This window comes from Piliocolobus tephrosceles, chromosome 21, assembly GCF_002776525.5.
Source record: "Piliocolobus tephrosceles isolate RC106 chromosome 21, ASM277652v3, whole genome shotgun sequence".
NCBI classification, from domain to species: Eukaryota; Metazoa; Chordata; class Mammalia; order Primates; family Cercopithecidae; genus Piliocolobus; species Piliocolobus tephrosceles.
The window spans coordinates 40,131,985-40,148,174 of record NC_045454.1 but is presented as its reverse complement, the minus strand read 5'-3'; the positions used below and the strand labels follow the sequence as shown (position 1 = coordinate 40,148,174).

Here is a 16,190-nt window from a genome sequence, read left to right as displayed (position 1 = left end):
GGGTTCAAGTGATTCTCCTGCCTCAGCCTCCGGAGTAGCTGGGATTATAGGCATGCGCCACCGCGCCCGGCTAATTTTGTATTTTTAGTGCAGATGGGGTTTCTCCGTGTTGGTCAGGCTGGTCTCGAACTCCCGACATCAGGTGATCCACCCGCCTCAGCCTCCCAAAGTCCTGGGATTACAGGTGTGAGCCACCGCGCCTGGCCTTGCCCCGCTAATTTTTGTATTATTTAGTAGAGACGGGGTTTCGCCAAGTTGTCCAGGCTGGTCTCCTGGACCACAGCAATGAGCTGTGATTGTGGGACTGCATTCCAACCTGGGTGACAGCACAAGACCCTGTTAAAAAAAAAAAAAAAAAAAAAAGCCGGGTGCCGTGGCTTACACCTGTAATTCCAGCACTTTGGGAGGCCAAGACAAGCGGATTGCCTGAGCTCAGGAGTTCAAGACCACCTTGGGCAACATGGTGAAACCCCATCTCTACTAAAATACAAAAAAAAAAAAAAAAAAAATTAGCCAGGTATGGTGGCAGGGGCCTGTAGTCCCAACTACTCAGGAGGCTGAGGCAGGAGAATTGCTTGAACCCAGAAGGCAGAGGTTGTGGTAAGCTGAGATCACGCCACTGCACTCCAGCCTGGGGGTGACAGAGGGAGACTGTCTCCAAAAAAAAAAAAAAAAAAAAGAAAAGAAAGAAAAAAGAAAAAGAAAAAAACAAATCAGGCAAGATAGCCTCCTGTGCCTATATTCTCAGCATTTTGAGACCTGTACTTCAAGACCAGCCTGGGCAACATAGTGAGACCCTGTGTCAAACAAAACAACAACAACAACAATAATAATAATAATAATAGTGAGACTCCATCTAAAAAAAAAAAAAAGAACAAAAAACCCAGCAGCAATAATGTTATTCATAGCTGATTCATGGTGCTATTGTGTAGGAACCACTGTTTTAAGCTCCTTACATAAATTACCTCCTTGAGTCCTCAGAACAACCCAACGAGATAGGGACTGTTTTATCCTCATATTACAGAAGAAGAAGGTAAGGACCAGGATGGTTAAGGGATTTGCTCAAGGTTGCACAGTCAGGAAATTTCAATGCCTGGGCTGACCCCAAGAAACCTGGCTGCAAGGTATGCTATTTTTTTTTTTTTTTTTTGAGATGGCGTCTTGCTCTGTTGCCCAGTCTGGAGTACAGTGGCGCGATCTCTGTCTCCCAGGTTCAAGCAATTCTCCTGCCTCAGCCTCTTGAGTAGCTGTGATTACAGGCACCTGCCAACACGTCCGGCTAATTTTTTTTTGTATTTTTAGTGGAGACTGGGTTTCACCATGTTGGTCAGTCTGGTCTCAAACTCCTGACCTCGTGGTCTACCCACATCGGCCTCCCAAAGTGCTGGGATTACAGGCGTGAGCCACTGCACCTGGCCAATTTTTGTAATTTTAAAGTAGCAATGAGGTCTCACCATGTTGACCAGGCTGGTCTTGAATTCCTGACCTCAGGTGATCCGGCCTTCTCAGCCTCCCAAAGTGCTGGGATTACAGGTGTGAGCCATTGAGCCCAGGCAAAAGTGTGCTTTTGCTAATTGGAGAATCGGGGTCCCAGGACTGGAAAGTCAGCTGCCCAGGGGCTTCAGGCATTGTGTGTCTCGGCCCTTGGCCCCAGACCTGTCTTTCCTGGTCCTCATAGCTCGCACACAGCAGGACCAGCCCCCATGTCTCTCAGCAAGCTGGGAGGGAGTGTGGGAACCCAGCCGGTCTGAGTTTACTCTCCTCCCCCGCTGTGGGTCTATAGAAATGCCTCCCAGGCTATTCAGGAGGGGCCAAGAGATTAAAAGGAGGTTCCGAGGGCTCAGATGCCACTCACCAGACAGCAGGGTCGACTGCTAGTGACCTTGAGCCCAGTCCTGGACGGACAGACAGACGGACGCACAGAGAAGCAGATGCTCCTTGGCCAGCTAACCACTCTTCTGTGCCTGCTTAGCGGGGCCCTGCCTACAGGCTCAGGGAGGCCTGAACCCCAGGCTCTCAGACCTCAGTCCTGGGCTGCAGCCAATCAGACCTGGGCTCTGGGCCCAGGGTCCCCGCCCCCACTGGTGCCAGCTCCTGCTCTTAGGAGCTGGAAGGCCTTCTTGGGCCTGCAGAAAGCCAGGCAGCTGGGGATGGGCAGGCTGCAGCGTGGGCAGGACGAGGTGGCTGCTGTGACTCTGCCACTGAACCCTCAGGAAGTGACCCAGGGGATGTGTAAGGCTGTGCCCTTTGTTCAGGTGAGTGTGTAGGTGTGGGGAGGAGAAGGCTGGGTCTCACCATTGGCAGAAGGCACAGGCCGTGGCCCCAGACAGATTTGGGTTCAAGTCCTGTATCCTCCACCTGAATGTCTCCGTGCCTCAGTTTCCTCCCTTATAAAATGGGACCCAAGCCTCTCCCACCTGGGCAGATGCAGTTGCCTCTATCCTGGTCTCCTTGATTCCACTATCATGCCCCTCTCCACCCCCAAGCCTGGTTTTCCACTCAGCAGCCAGAGGGCGCCTGTGAACACCAGAGTCAGATCTGGTTCCTCCTTCGGCTAGAACCCATGGCTCCCACTTTACTCAGAACAAAAGGCCAAGTCCTTCCCACAGCCCACAAATTTCTGTACTGTCTGATCCTGTTACCTCTCTGATTTCACCTCCTCCCACTCTCCCCCTCACTTACTTTGCTTCTACACATCAGCCTCCTTTTCCTCAGACACCAACTTTCTTTCTGTTTTTTTAGACATGGGAGTCTCGCTATGTTGCACAAGCTAGTCTTGAGCTTCTCGCCTCAAGCAATCCTCCCACCTCAGCCTCCTGAGTTCCAGGTGTGAGCCCCCGTCTCCTGCTTGATATACCAACTTTCTTTCTTTTTTTTTTCAAGACAGAGTCTCACTCTGTCACCCAGACTAGAGGGCAGTAGTATAATCTTGGCTCACTGTAACCTCCACCTCCTGGGCTCAAGTGATTCCCGTGCCTCAGCCTCCCAAGTGGCTGAGATTACAAATGTGCATTACCATGTCCGGCTAATTTTTGTACTTTTAGTAGAGACGAGGTTTGGCCATGTTGGCCAGGCTAGTCTCGAACTCCTGACCTCAGGTGATCCGACTGCCTCGGCCCCCCAAAGTGCTGGGATTACAGGTGTGAGCCACTGCACCAGGCCGGTGAGAAGTCTCTTATGAGGAAGGTGGCTCAGGATTTAAGCAGAGAAGGACCAGGATTTGGGGGACAGATGATAGATCCACTTCGAGGGGATCATAGGAGGAACTAACATGCATTGAGCACCTACTTTGTGCCAGGCAGTGGGCTAAGGGCTTTCTGTTGGATGCTTCCAGGCTCCTGTAATATTGCTGTCCCTTACACCTAGGGGCACTAGTTGGTTTCCTACTGGTACCATCACCAGGCCACCTTTCATCATATCCTGCTTGGCTTTTCTTTACTCTTCTTTTCTTATTGTTTATTTATTTATTTTTTTGAGATGGAGTCTCGCTCTGTTGCCCAGGCTGGAGTGCAATGGGGCGATCTCGGCTCACTGCAACCTCTGCCTCCCGGGTTCAAGTGATTCTCCTGCCTCAGCCTCCCGAGTAGCTGGTATTATAGGCACATGCCACCACGCCCAGCTAATTTCTGTATTTTTAGTAGAGATGGGGTTTCACCATGTTGGTCAGGCTGGTCTCAAACTCCTGACCTCATGATCCAACCACCTCTGCCTCCCAAAGTGCTGGCATTACAGGCGTGAGCCACTGCACCCAGCCTTCTTTACTTTTCTTTTCATGTTTTTGGTTTTTTTTGAGACAGAGTCTCACTCTGTCGCCTAGGCTGGAGTACGGTGGTGCAATCTTGGCTCACTACACCTCCATCTTCTGGATTCAAGCAATTCTCCTGCCTCGGCCTCCCGAGTAGCTGGGATCACAGGTGCCTGCCACCATGCTCAACTAATTTCTGTATTTTTAGTAGAGGCGGGGTTTCGCCATGTTGGCCAGGATGGTCTTGAATTCCTGACCTCAAATGATCCACTCACCTCGGCCTCCCAAAGTGCCAGGATTACAGGCATGAGCCACTGCACCCGGCATCTTCATGGTTTTTGTTAGAGACAGGGTCTTACTCTGTTGCCCAGGCTGGAGTACAGTGGTGCGATCATAGCTCACTGCAGACTTGAAATGCTAGGATCAAGCAATCCTGCTGCCTCAGCCTTCTGAGTAGCTAGGCCTATAGGTGCACAACATTAGCCCAGCTAATTTTTTAAAAAATTTCCTTGTAGAGACAGGGTCTCACTATATTGCTCAGGCTGGCCTCAAGCCACTACATCCAGTCCTTGGCTTTCAAGCCCCCAGGTAACTAATTCCCTGAATTAGTCCTCTTTGTTGAAAGGCCTAAAGTGATTTCTTCTTTTTCTCATTTAATTAATTTATTTGTTTATTTATTTTGGAGAGAGAGTCTCGCTCTGTCACCCAAGCTAGAGTGTAATCATGATCTTGGCTCGCTGCAACCTCCGCCTCCCAGGTTCAAGCAATTCTCCTGTCTCAGCTCCCATGTAACTGGGATTACAGGTGTGTGCGCCCAAGCCCACCTGTATTTGTATTTTCAGTAGAGACGGGGTTTTGCCATATTGGCCAGGCTGGTCTCAAACTCCTGGCCTGAAGTGATCCGCCCACCTCAGCTTCCCAAAATGCTGGGATTACAGGCGTGAGCCACCGCGCCTGGCTATCCTTGTTGAATTTCAGTCATTTTACAGGTGAGGAAACAAAAGATCAGAGAGGCTAAGTAATTTGTCCCATGTCTCAGCCAAGAGATGGCAGAGTCAGGATTTGAACCCAGGAAACCTGGCTGCAGCATCCATACCTGTCAAGGTGGGGTGGAAGTGGACAGGTGATTATCCTCACCGCTCTGGCCCCAAACTCCACCCCCCTGACCGTCTCCATGCCTCCGGCCCCAGGTGTTCTCCCGGCCCGGCTGCTCAGCCACGCGCCTCCGAAATCGCCTCTGCTTTGGTCATTGCTCCTCTCTCTACATCCCTGGCTCGGACCCCACCCCACTAGTCCTGTGCAACAGCTGTATGCCTGCTCGCAAACATTCGGCACCTGTGGTGCTGTGGTGTCACACTGGCAGCTCAGCCTCCCGTCGACGGGTGAAGATAACCACCGTGCTGATCGAGGGGTGTCATTGCAGCCCGAAAGCATGAACTGAGCATCGTAGATGGCTGCACAGAGACACGCACCTTGGAGAGATGAGGGGAGACGGACCAAGAAAGACGTGGACCCGGATGATGTACTCTGGGTCAAGAGACCAGGGATGCAGGGTTAGGCAGACAGGTCCCCAGAGTCCTCACCCTGCTCCCCAGGCACTAGACACCGTGCCTGTCCTGGAGTTGCACCACTCATAGTCACAGCACACACTGATTGACAACTCACTTTTTTTTTTTTTTTTTTTTTTTTTTGAGACAGAGTCTTGCTCTGTCACCTAGGCTGGAGTGAAGTGGCTTGATCTCGGCTCACTGCAACCTCCGCCTCCTGGGTTCCAGCAATTCTCCAGCCTCAGCCTCCCAAGTAGCTGGGATTAACAGGTGCTCACCATCACACCCGGCTAATTTTTGTATTTTTAGTAGAGATGGGATTTCCCCATGTTGGCCAGGCAGGTCTCAAACTCCTGACCTCAAGTGATCCGCTCCGCTTGGCCTCCCAAAGTGCTGGGATTACAGGCATGAGCCACCACGCCTGGCCAACCACTGACTGTTTACCAGGCCCCATGCTAGGCATTTGACACGTACTAACTCTTGTAATCCTTATAGAAGCTCAATGGGATAGTGGCTAACATCACCCCATTTTACAGATGAGACAACCAAGGCCCTGAGTAGCGAAGCCACTCACCCAGAGTCACACCACAGTAAGCGGCACAGCCAGGATTCAAATCCACTCTGTTTTTTGTTTGTTCGTTTCTTTGGTTTTTTTTTTTTTTTTTAGGACAGAGTCTCTCTCTGTCACCCAGGCTGGAGTGCAATGGCGCGATCTCGGCTCACTGCAACCTCCACTTCCGGGGCTCAAGCAATTCTCCTGCCTCAGCCTCCCAAGTAGCTGGGACTACAGGTACCCACCACCATGCCCAGCTAATTTTTGTATTTTTAGTAGAGACAAGGTTTCACCATATTGACCTGGCTGGTCTTAAACTCCTGGCCTCAGGTGATCTGCCTGCCTTGGCCTCCCAAAGTGCTGGGATCAAATCCACTGTTAATCACTAGGCTGAACCATCATCTCTTATACAATGAGGTCAAAGCCACGCCCAGCTGCAGGGAGGGCAGATGGCCCCACCCAGACCAGGAGACACAGCGACGACCTTGTCCTCGGGACACCGAAAAAGAAAAACAACAACAACAAAAAACCCAAACCAAAAACGCAAACCAAAGCAGGCAGACAGACAGCTGCTGGGGGAAATCCTGGGGTCCTTGAGACAGAGGCAGGACCCTCGTGTTCCCAGCTGCCTCTTGCCTTGATAGTGGTTGCTGTGCCCCTCTCAGACCCCCCGCCTGGCGTGGCATTCCACAGAAACCATAAAGGTTGGCTGAGTCCAGCTGTCTATATGTGCATCTGTTTGTTCCTCCAACTGGGGTTCCCTGTGAGTGGGTGGCCCCATGACAGGGTGTGGGCATCTGAGTGCTCCCTCCCCAGCTGGGGCTCAGGGTCTTCAGCGGGCGAGGGCGGCCTGGCTTTGGGCGGCTGGAACCAGGGCCCTGGCAGATGGGCCTGTCTGGCACAGACACAGGGACATGTGGCGTTGTCAGTGTTGCCTCCAAATGCCCCCCGGAGCGTGGGGCGGGGAGCCGGCCGGGCCCTTCTCAGCCCTCTTCCTGCCTCAGGAAGGAAGGCCCCAGGTGAGGGGAGCAGGAGGGGACCTGAGGAAACAGATGGGCCAGTGGGGCGTGGGAGCCTGAGACCCCTGACCTCGCAGGCCTCACAGAGAGATGGGAACAGGCCAGGCAGGCAGCTCCCAAGGCCCCTTGCTCAAAGGGCCCTGTAGGGGAGGGTCATGAAGGGCTCTAGGGGAGCTGCCCCCTCCCTGTCCCCTCCAGAGTTCTGTGCCAAACCCTAGGCAGTGTCCGAGTGGGCAGCTCAGCTCTGGCACCATGGGCAAACCCCCCTCCGGTGGGCATGAGGCGTTTGCCTTCCCTCCCTCTGCTGTGCCCACCTCCTGCCAGCCAGGGGAGCCAGCTGGGAACCTTGGTGCCAGGGGAGCCCCCAGAGTCCCTGCCCCCTCCTGGGCAGTGCCAGCCGGCCCCCACCCCACCCCCCAGGCCCAGTAATGGGTGGGTAATGAGTGCTAGGGGAGGGGGGGAGGGGCAGGGGATGCAGGTGCCACAGGCGCTGGCACGGGGGCCGCTAATCAGGTTTGCCAACGCCATCTGTCACCGCACGAGCATCTGGGGCTCAAGGTGACCCTGTCACCCTCAGTTACAATTATGAGTTTGGCATCTGTATTAAAGCCCGCCAGCCGGCCAGGCGGGGGAGGGCTGGGGTAGGCATGGGGTTGTGCGTTGAGCCCCATCCCTAGGGTCCCCTTCCCAGGGGCTGCGTGGCTGCCAAAGCATGGAGCTTCTTAGGGGACTGTATCTGTGTGTGTGTGTGTGTGCACACCCATCCCAGTCTCTACAATTCTTTAAGTGGGTCTGGGTGCAGGGCTGGAAATCATACGTTTGTGTATGTCTCCGTGGCGGCTGTGTGTCTAGGAGTTTGGTGGGATGACTGGGGGCGGAGCTCTGAGATTTTGTGGGTGCACAGATGTTCATGCATCTGCATGCTGGACAAGAATGTATGGAGGGAGGTGTGTCTGGTTGATGGTGTGTCTTTTTTTCTTTTATTGTTAGTATTACTTATTATTATTTGAGTCAGGGTCTTGCCCTGTCACCCAGGCTGGAGTGCAGTGGAGTGATCATGGCCAGATCCCTGCAGCCTCAAACTCCTGGGCTCAAGTGATCCTCCCTCCTCAGCCTGCTAAGTAGCTGGGGCTACAGGCTCAAGCCACCACACCCAGCTAATTTTATTTTTTTGTAGAGACAGGGTCTCACTATGTTGCCCAGGCTGGTCTCAAACTCCTGGGCTCAAGCCATCCTTCTGGTTTAGCCTCCCAAAGTGCTGGGATTATAGGCATGAGCCACCACACCCAGCCTGATGGTGTGTGAGTGTGTGTGTGTGTGTGTGTGTGTAAATACACAGGGGTAGGTTGGGAGGGGGTATCAGCTGGAAGAGGCTAAGTGCGGTACTGCTGAGCTCCTCAGCTATCCCTTTGTTTCTATCTTCACAAACTCCTGCTACCTGAATGTGATCTGGAGGGCTCTGAGGATGGCTTAAGAATCTGGATTTTGGCCGGGCGAGGAGTCTCACGCCTGTAATCCCAGCACTTTGGGAGGCTGAGGCAGGTGGATTGATTGAGCTCACAAGTTCACGACCACCCTGGCCAAAATGGCGAAACTATGTCTCCACAAAAATATATTAAAAATTAGCTGGGCTCCAGGCGCGGTGGCTCATGCCTGTAATCCCAGCACTTTGGGAGGCTGAGGTGGGTGGATGACCTGAGATCAGGAGTTCGAGACCAGCCTGGCCAACATGGCAAAACCCCATCTCTACTAAAAATACAAAAATTAGCCAGGTGTGGTGGTGCGTGCCTGTAATCCCAGCTACTTGGGATGCTTGAACCCAGGAGGTGGAGGTTGCAGTGAGCTGAGAGTGCGACATTGCACTCCAGCCTGAGTGACAGAGAGCAAGACTCCATCTCAAAAAATAAAAAAATAAAAAAAAAAAAAAAATTAGCTGGGCGTGGTGGTGTGTACCTGGAACCCCAGCTACTCAGGAGGCTGAGGTGGGAGAATGGCTTCAGTGTGGGAGGCAGAGGTTGCAGTGAGCCACGGTTGTGCCACTGCACACTCCAGCCTGCCTGGGCGGTGGAGCCAGACCTTGTCTCAAAAAAAAAAAAAAAAAAAAAAAAAAAAAAAGCTCTCAAAGGCTTTTTTTGCCCCTGGGAGGAGGCAGGGACTCTGGGGGCCCCCCTGGCACCAAGGTTCCCAGCTGGCTTCCCTGGCTGGCAGGAGGTGGGCACAGAGCCTTTGGACTGTGCTTTTGGATTCTAAATTCTTGGAGCTAGATTCTGGGTCTGGTGGATTCTAGTTTTGAATAATAGGATCTAGATTTTTGGAATCTAAATCCTGGAGTATGGTTTCAGCGGCACCATCATAGTTCCCTGCAGCCTCAGACATGTGCCACTACGACCAGCTAATTTTTATTTTTTTATTATTATTATTTTTTGAGACAGAGTCTCGCTCTGTCGCCCAGGCTGGAGTACAGTGGTGCGATCTCGGCTCACTGCAAGCTCCGCCTCCCGGGTTCACGCCATTCTCCTGCCTCAGCCTCCCGCATAGCTAGGACTACAGGCGCCTGCCACCATGCCTGGCTAATTTTTTGTATTTTTAGTAGAGATGGGGTTTCACCGTGTTAGCCGGGATGGTCTCGATCTCCTGACCTCATGATCCGCCCGCCTCGGCCTCCCAAAGTGCTGGGATTACAGGCATGAGCCACCACACCTGGCTTACGCCCAGCTAATTTTTAGGTTTTTTGTAGAGACAAAGTCTTGCTATGTTGCCCATGGTGTCCCAAACTCCTGGCATGAAGTGCTCCTCACACCTTGGCCTCCTGAAATGCTGAGATTATAGCTGTGAGTCACCGTGCCTGGCTGAGTTCTTGGATCTGCAGGTAGATCATGGTATGATTGCAATCTTTTTTTTTTTTTTTGAGATAGAGTCTTGCTCTTTTGCCCAGGTTGGAGAGCAGTGGCGCGATCTCAGCTCACTGCAAGCTCCACCTCCTGGGCTCAAGCGATTCTCCTGCCTCAGCCTCCTGAGTAGCTAAGATTACAGGCGCCCACTACCACACCTGGCTAATTTTTATATTTTCAGTAGAGACGGGGTTTCACCATGTTGGTCAGGCTGGTCTCGAACTCCTGACCTCAAATGATCTGCCCGCCTTGGTCTCCCAAAGTGCTGGGATTACAGGCGGGAGCCACTGCGCCCGGCCTGGTATGATTGGACTCTAGATGCTGATCCTGTGTTCTGGCATCTGGATTACCAGCTCTTAGTTCTTTATCTGTGTTCCTGCTTCTAGACTCCAAGTCTCTGGGCTGGTGTGCTCTGTGTCCTCTCTGTCCACAGCTTCAAGCTCAGCAACTGGGCGGCTACCCGTCGTCCCTCATGGATGGGTGCAGAGACCACCTATGGCCACCAGGGGACACCCTTGGCCTACATTTGGTCCAAGCTGCCCGACTGTAGGAGGAATCTGGAACCACTGTGGCCCCAGTTGGACTCAACCCTTTCAGGGGGACCAGGGGCTGGACATCACTTCCCTCCCCTTCCATCCCACTGGGACCTGAAATCTGTCAGCCCCCACTGACTCAAACGTGGAGAATTCGACTGAGCACCCCAACACCGTTCTGAACAGGACTGTGGGACAAGGTGCCTGCCCAGTGAGTAGGTCAGACCCAGGGATGACGGCACGCGTGTCCATGAGGGTGACAATGAGTGTCTGAAAACGTGTCCAGGTGTGAAGGCGAGGGTGCACTGTTCATCAGGAGTGGCCACATATGATAGCATTGCTAAGAAGTGTGAGCCTAGGAGGCGCGGTGGCTCAGGCATGTTGTCCTGGCACATAAGAAAGTGAGGCCCGGGGCCGGGCGCGGGGGCTCACGCCTGTAATCTCAGAACTTTGGGAGGCCAAGGCGGGCGGATCACAAGGTCAGGAGTTCGAGACCAGCCTGACCAACATGGTGAAACCCCCATCTCTACTAAAAATGCAAAAATTAGCCTGTTGTGGTGGCTCGTGCCTGGAATCCCAGCTACTCGGGAGGCTGGGGTATGAGAATTGCTTGAACCCGGGAGGCAAAGGTTTCAGTGAGCCGAGATCCTGCCATTGCACTCCAGCCTGGGCAACAAGAGCAAGACTCCATCTCAAAAAAAAAAAAAAGAAAAAGAAAAGGTGAGACCAGGCGTTCAAGCCCTCATCTAAGTAACAACAAAAACAAAAATGTCAACCTGTGTGTTGGATGGTGTGTGACCCCCACTCACTGCATTCACATGTCTGACAAGGTCCTCATGAGACAGTGTACCTACATGTGTCTGTAACTGGGAGATGTCACCAGGAGCCCCTGTATAAATCCGGGTCATATTCATGTGTCTGCATCTATGATTGTGTCACTAGGCATCTATAGGTATCCATAGGTATGACTGGGACCATCTAGGGGAGGTGTCACTGGGTGACAGTGTCCTGGAGTGTCAGAAACAGTGTCCTGGCTGGATGCGGTGGCTCACACCTGTAATCCCAGCATTTTGGGAGGCTGAGGCGGGAGGATCACCTGAGGTCGGGAGTTCAAGACCAGCCTGGCCAACATGGTGAAATAGTGTCTCTAGTAAAAATACAAAAATTAGCCAGGTGTGGTGGTGTGTGCCTGTAATCCCAGCTACTAGGGAAGCTGAGGTGGGAGAATTGCTTGAACCTGGGAGGCAGAGGTTGCAGTGAGCTGAGATCATGCCATTGCACTCCAGCCTGGGTGACAGAGCGAGATTCTGTCTCAAAAAAAAAAAGAAAGAAAGAAAGAAAAGAAAGAAGCAGTGTCCCAGCACTTTGGGAGGCCGAGGTGGGAGGATCATTTGAGCCTAGGAGTTCAAGACCAGCCTGGGCAACATACCAAGACCTTGTCTCTACAAACAATTTTAAAAATTAGCTGGGCATGGTGGCATGCACCTGTAGTCCCAGCTACTCAGGAGGCTGAAGTGGGAGGATCACTTGAGCCCAGGAGTTCGAGGCTGCAGTGAGCTGTGATTGTGCCACTGCACTCCAGGCTGGGTGCCAGAGAAAGACTTTGTTTCAAAAATAAATAAATATGGCTGGACACGGTGGCTCATGCCTGTAATTCCAGCACTTTGGGAGGCTGAGATGGGCAGATCACCTGAGGTCAGGAGTTTGAGACCAGCCTGGCCAACATGGCAAAACCTGGTCTCTACCAAAAATACAAAAATTAGCCAGGTGTTGTGGCAGGTGCCTATAATTCCAGCTACTCGGGAGGCTGAGGCAGGACAATCGTTTGAACCCAGGAGGCAGAGGTTGCAGTGAGCCGAGATCGCGCCACTGCACTCCAACTTGGGTGACAGAGCAAGACTCCATCTCAAAATAAATAAATAAATAAAAATAAAATAAAATAAAGAAGCAGTGTTCTTGAAGGCTGAGTCTCTGTGTCACTGGTGTCTTATCAGCGGCTGTGTGAAGGTGTGTAGGACAGAGGGTATGTTTTCCGAGAGTATGAAACCAGGGTGAGTGGAAGGGGCAGATGGACCAGAGACTGTCAGAGCAGGGAGCTGGGCTTGTCTCCAAGTTTCTCTCCTTCATTCCCTCACATCTGGGTATATCTCACTCTCCATCTTGCTATGTCTTTTTTTCTCCCTTGGGACAGGGTCTGGCTCTGTCACCCAGGCTAGAGTGCAGTGGTGCGTTCACGTCTCGCTGCAGCCTCAAACTCCTGGGCTCAAAGTGATCCTCCCACTTCAGCTGTAGCTGGGGCTACAGGTGCAGGCCAACATGCTTGGCTAATTAAAAAAATTTTTTTCTTTTCCTTCCTTCCTTCCTTCCTTCCTTCCTTCCTTCCTTCCTTCCTTCCCTCCTTCCTTCCTTCCTTCCTTCCTTCCTTCCTTCCCTCCCTCCCTCCCTCTTTCTTTTCTTTTCTTTTCTTTCTTTTTTGTGAGATAGCATCTCACTCTTATTGCCCTGGCTGGAGTGCAATGGTGCAATCTTGGCTCACTGCAACCTCCGACTCCAGGTTCAAGCGATTCTCCTGCCTCAGTCTTCCGAGTAGCTGGAATTACAGGCACATGCCACCACACCCGGCTAATGTTTTGTATTTTTAGTAGAGATGGGGTTTTGCCATGTTGGCCAGGCTGGTCTTGAACGCCTGACCTCAAGTGATCCACCTGTCTTGACCTCCCAAAGTGCTGGGATTACAGGCGTGAGCCACTGTGCCCAGCCCTTAGCATGTTTTTTATAGAGATGAGGTCTTATCATGTTGTCCAGGCTGGTCTCAAACTTCTAGGCTCAAGCATTCCACACATCTTGGCCTTTCAGAGTGCTGGGATTACAGGTGTGAGCCATCACACCCGGCCGCTATGTCTTTCTATGGCTGGGTGTCCCCCCAGCTCTCAGCACTTCTTTGTCTGGGGATCCCCATTCCCCTGACTTTTTTTTTCTTTTTTTGAGACAGGGTCTCACTCTGTCGCCCAGGCTGGAGTGCAGTGGTGTGATCTGGGCTCACTGCAACTTTGCTTCCCAGGCTCAAACGATTCTCCTGCCTCAGCCTCCCGAGTAGCTGGGATCACAGGTGTCCACCACTACTGCCTGGCTAATTATTGTATTTTTAGTAGAGACAGGGTTTCACCATGTTGGCCAGGCTACTCTTGAACTCCTGACCTCAAATGATCCACCCGCCTCGGCCTCCCAAAGTGCTGGGATTACAGGCATCAACCACCGCACCCAGTCCCCCATCCCCTGATTTCTCCCATTGCCAGGCACAGCACACCAGGCAAGGAGGGTCCAGGGGTATTGGCTGACTGGTCCTGTCCTGTCTGCCACCCAGCCCTTCCTCTCCCATCTTGCTCCCGGGCTCTGCCTCTCCATGGTCTTCTCCCTCCACCCCATCCTTCCTCGTTGGTGTGTTTCTCTCCAACTTTCAGGTCTCTCCCATCTGTTTCTTCCTCTTGGATTCCCCATCTCTGTCTCTATTTCCCCACAATTTTTTTTTTTTTTTTTTGAGACAGAGTCTTGCTCTGTCACCTAGGCTGGAGTGTAGTGGTGTGATCTCGGCTCACTGCAACCTCCATCTTCTGGGTTCAAGTGATTTTCCGGCCTCAGCGTCATGAGTAGCTGGGATTACAGGCACGCGCGTGCCATCACACCCATCTAATTTTTGTATTTTTAGTAGATACAGGGTTTCACCATATTGGTCAGGCTGGTCTTGAACTCCTGACCTCGTGATCTGCCTGCCTCAGTCTCCCAGTGTTGAGATTATAGGCGTGAGCCACTGCACCTGGCCTTATTTCCCCTTTTGTGTCTAATTTCTCCCACTCCATCTCCTCTTGTCCATTCTTCCCAGCCCTAAATCTTGCCCTTTTTTTTTTTTCTTTGTTTTTGAGACGGAGTCTCGCTCTGTCACCCAGGCTGGAGTGCAGTGGCACAATCTAGGCTCACTGCAAGCTCCGCCACCCGGGTTCATGCCATTCTCCTGCCCCAGCCTCCTGAGTAGCTGGGACTACAGACGCCCGCCCCCACGCCTGGCTAATTTTTTGTATTTTTAGTAGAGACGGGGTTTCACCGTGTTGCCAGGATGGTCTTAATCTCCTGACCTCGTGATCCGCCTGCCTCGGCCTCCCAAAGTGCTGGGATTACAGGCGTGAGCCACCGTGCCTGGCCAATCTTGTCCTGTTTATGTCTGTTTCCATCTCTCTCCTTTTCTCCCATTTTTTCCCTGTCTCTCTCATCTCCCTATCTCTCCTCCTTTTTTCTCTTGTTTATTTATTTATTTATTTTTTGAGACGGAGTCTCGCTCTGTCACCCAGGCCGGAGTGCAGTGGCGTCATCTCGGCTCACTGCAGCCTCCACCTCCCAGATTTAAGCAATTCTCGTGCCCCAGCCTCCCGAGTACCTGGAATTACAGGCATGCACCACCACATCCAGCTAATTTTTGTATTTTTAGTAGAGATGGGGGTTTCTCCATGTTGGTCAGCCTGGTCTCAAACTTCTGACCTCAAATGATCTGCCCACCTCGGCCTCCCAAAGTGCTGGGATTACAGGCATGAGCCCCCATGCTCGGCCTCCTCTCTCCCTTTATCTTTGTCTCTTCCTGTCTTTTTTCTCTCCCAGTGTCTCCTTGTCTGCCTCTCCCTACCTAGTCTCCCTGTCTCTCTCCGTCTCTCCGTCCCAGCATCTCTTCTCTCATCCTGTCTCTCCCACCTTTTTTCCCTCCATTTCTCTGTCTCTCAGTCTCTCCAGCTCTTCCCGTGTCTCTGTCTCTCCCCATCTCTGTCTCTCCCTACCCAGTCCCCACGTCTCTCCATCTCCCTGTCTCCCCATCTCTTCTCTCTCCCCATCTCTCTCATCTCTTTCTCTCTTTCTTTCCCTTCTTCCCTCTCTCTCTCTTTCTCTTTCTGACGCAGTCTCACTCTGTCACCAGGCTGGAGTGTACTGGGGCGATCTCGGCTCACTGCAACCTCTGCCTCCCGGGTTCAACCGATTTTCCTGCTTCAGCCTCCGGAATAGTTGGGACTACAGGCGCGCACCACCACTCCCGGCTAATTTTTTCTATTTTGGTAGAGACAGGGTTTCATCATGTTGGGCAGGATGGTCTCGATCTCCTGACCTCGTGATCCACCCGTCTCGCCTTCCTAAAGTGCTGGGATTACAGTGCGCCTGGCCTCCCTCATCTGTTTTCCCATCTCTCTGTCTCTCAATCTCTCCAGCTTTCTCCGGCTCTCCCAGTGTCTTTTCATGTCTCCCCATCAGGTCTCCCTGTCTCTCTGGGTCTCCCATCTCTGGTCTTTCCCTGTCTCTCTTTTTTCTCTCCCCATTTCTGTGTCTCTCCTCGTCTCCGTCTCTCTCATCTCTGGTCTCTCCCTGTCTCTCCTGGTTTTTTCTCTCCCCATTTCTGGGTCTCTCCCCATCCTGGTCTCCCCATCTCTGTCGGCCCGGGTGGGTCCGGGTGGGTCCGGGACGGCCCGGGCGCCGCAGCGAACAATGCCCCATTCACGCGGGCCGCCAGCGCCATGGCAACGCGCCCGCCCCGCCCTCCCTGCGCGCGGGCCGCGCGTGCCAAGAGGATGCCATGGTTACGTCAGGCGCGTGCCCGTCGCGCGCGCCGCCGTCCCGCGCGCTCTTGCAGGGAGGGGCCAGGCCAGCAGGGGGCGCGCGGCAGTAGCCTCTGCCCGGAGTCAGAAGGGGCGGTCCTCCCCGCTTCAAGGGGCCTTCAGCTGCTTAGTGCCTCAGTTTCCCCATCTGTAAAACGGGGGCGATGGGCAGAGCGATATCGGAGTGTGAAAGAGAGAGAAGGAGGAAGGGAGAAAGGGGAAGGAGAAGGCGGTGCTCCTTGGGGATGGCTGTTTGTCTGAGTTCGCATGAGTCA

At 52.8% G+C, this 16,190-nt stretch overlaps 1 protein-coding gene across 1 annotated transcript; it reads left to right on the top strand.

The window, feature by feature from the left end:
* The first annotated feature begins 1,755 nt into the window (after positions 1-1,755).
* Positions 1,756-5,321, top strand: DAND5 (DAN domain BMP antagonist family member 5). Its single transcript, XM_023188671.1, has 2 exons — positions 1,756-2,255; positions 4,936-5,321. Exons 1-2 carry the CDS (start codon positions 1,845-1,847, stop codon positions 5,179-5,181), a joined length of 657 nt encoding a protein of 218 aa, XP_023044439.1. The 5' UTR covers positions 1,756-1,844; the 3' UTR covers positions 5,182-5,321.
* Positions 5,322-16,190: the final 10,869 nt, after the last annotated feature.

What these genes read in the sequence shown, in the direction of transcription:
- DAND5 (XM_023188671.1), top strand. Translation starts at nt 1,845, where the DNA reads ATGCCACTCACCAGACAGCAGGGTCGACTGCTAGTGACCTTGAGCCCA. An exon ending in AGGCTGTGCCCTTTGTTCAG is followed by an intron (nt 2,256 to 4,935) that starts GTGAGTGTGTAG and finishes CTCCGGCCCCAG; the next exon opens with GTGTTCTCCCGGCCCGGCTG.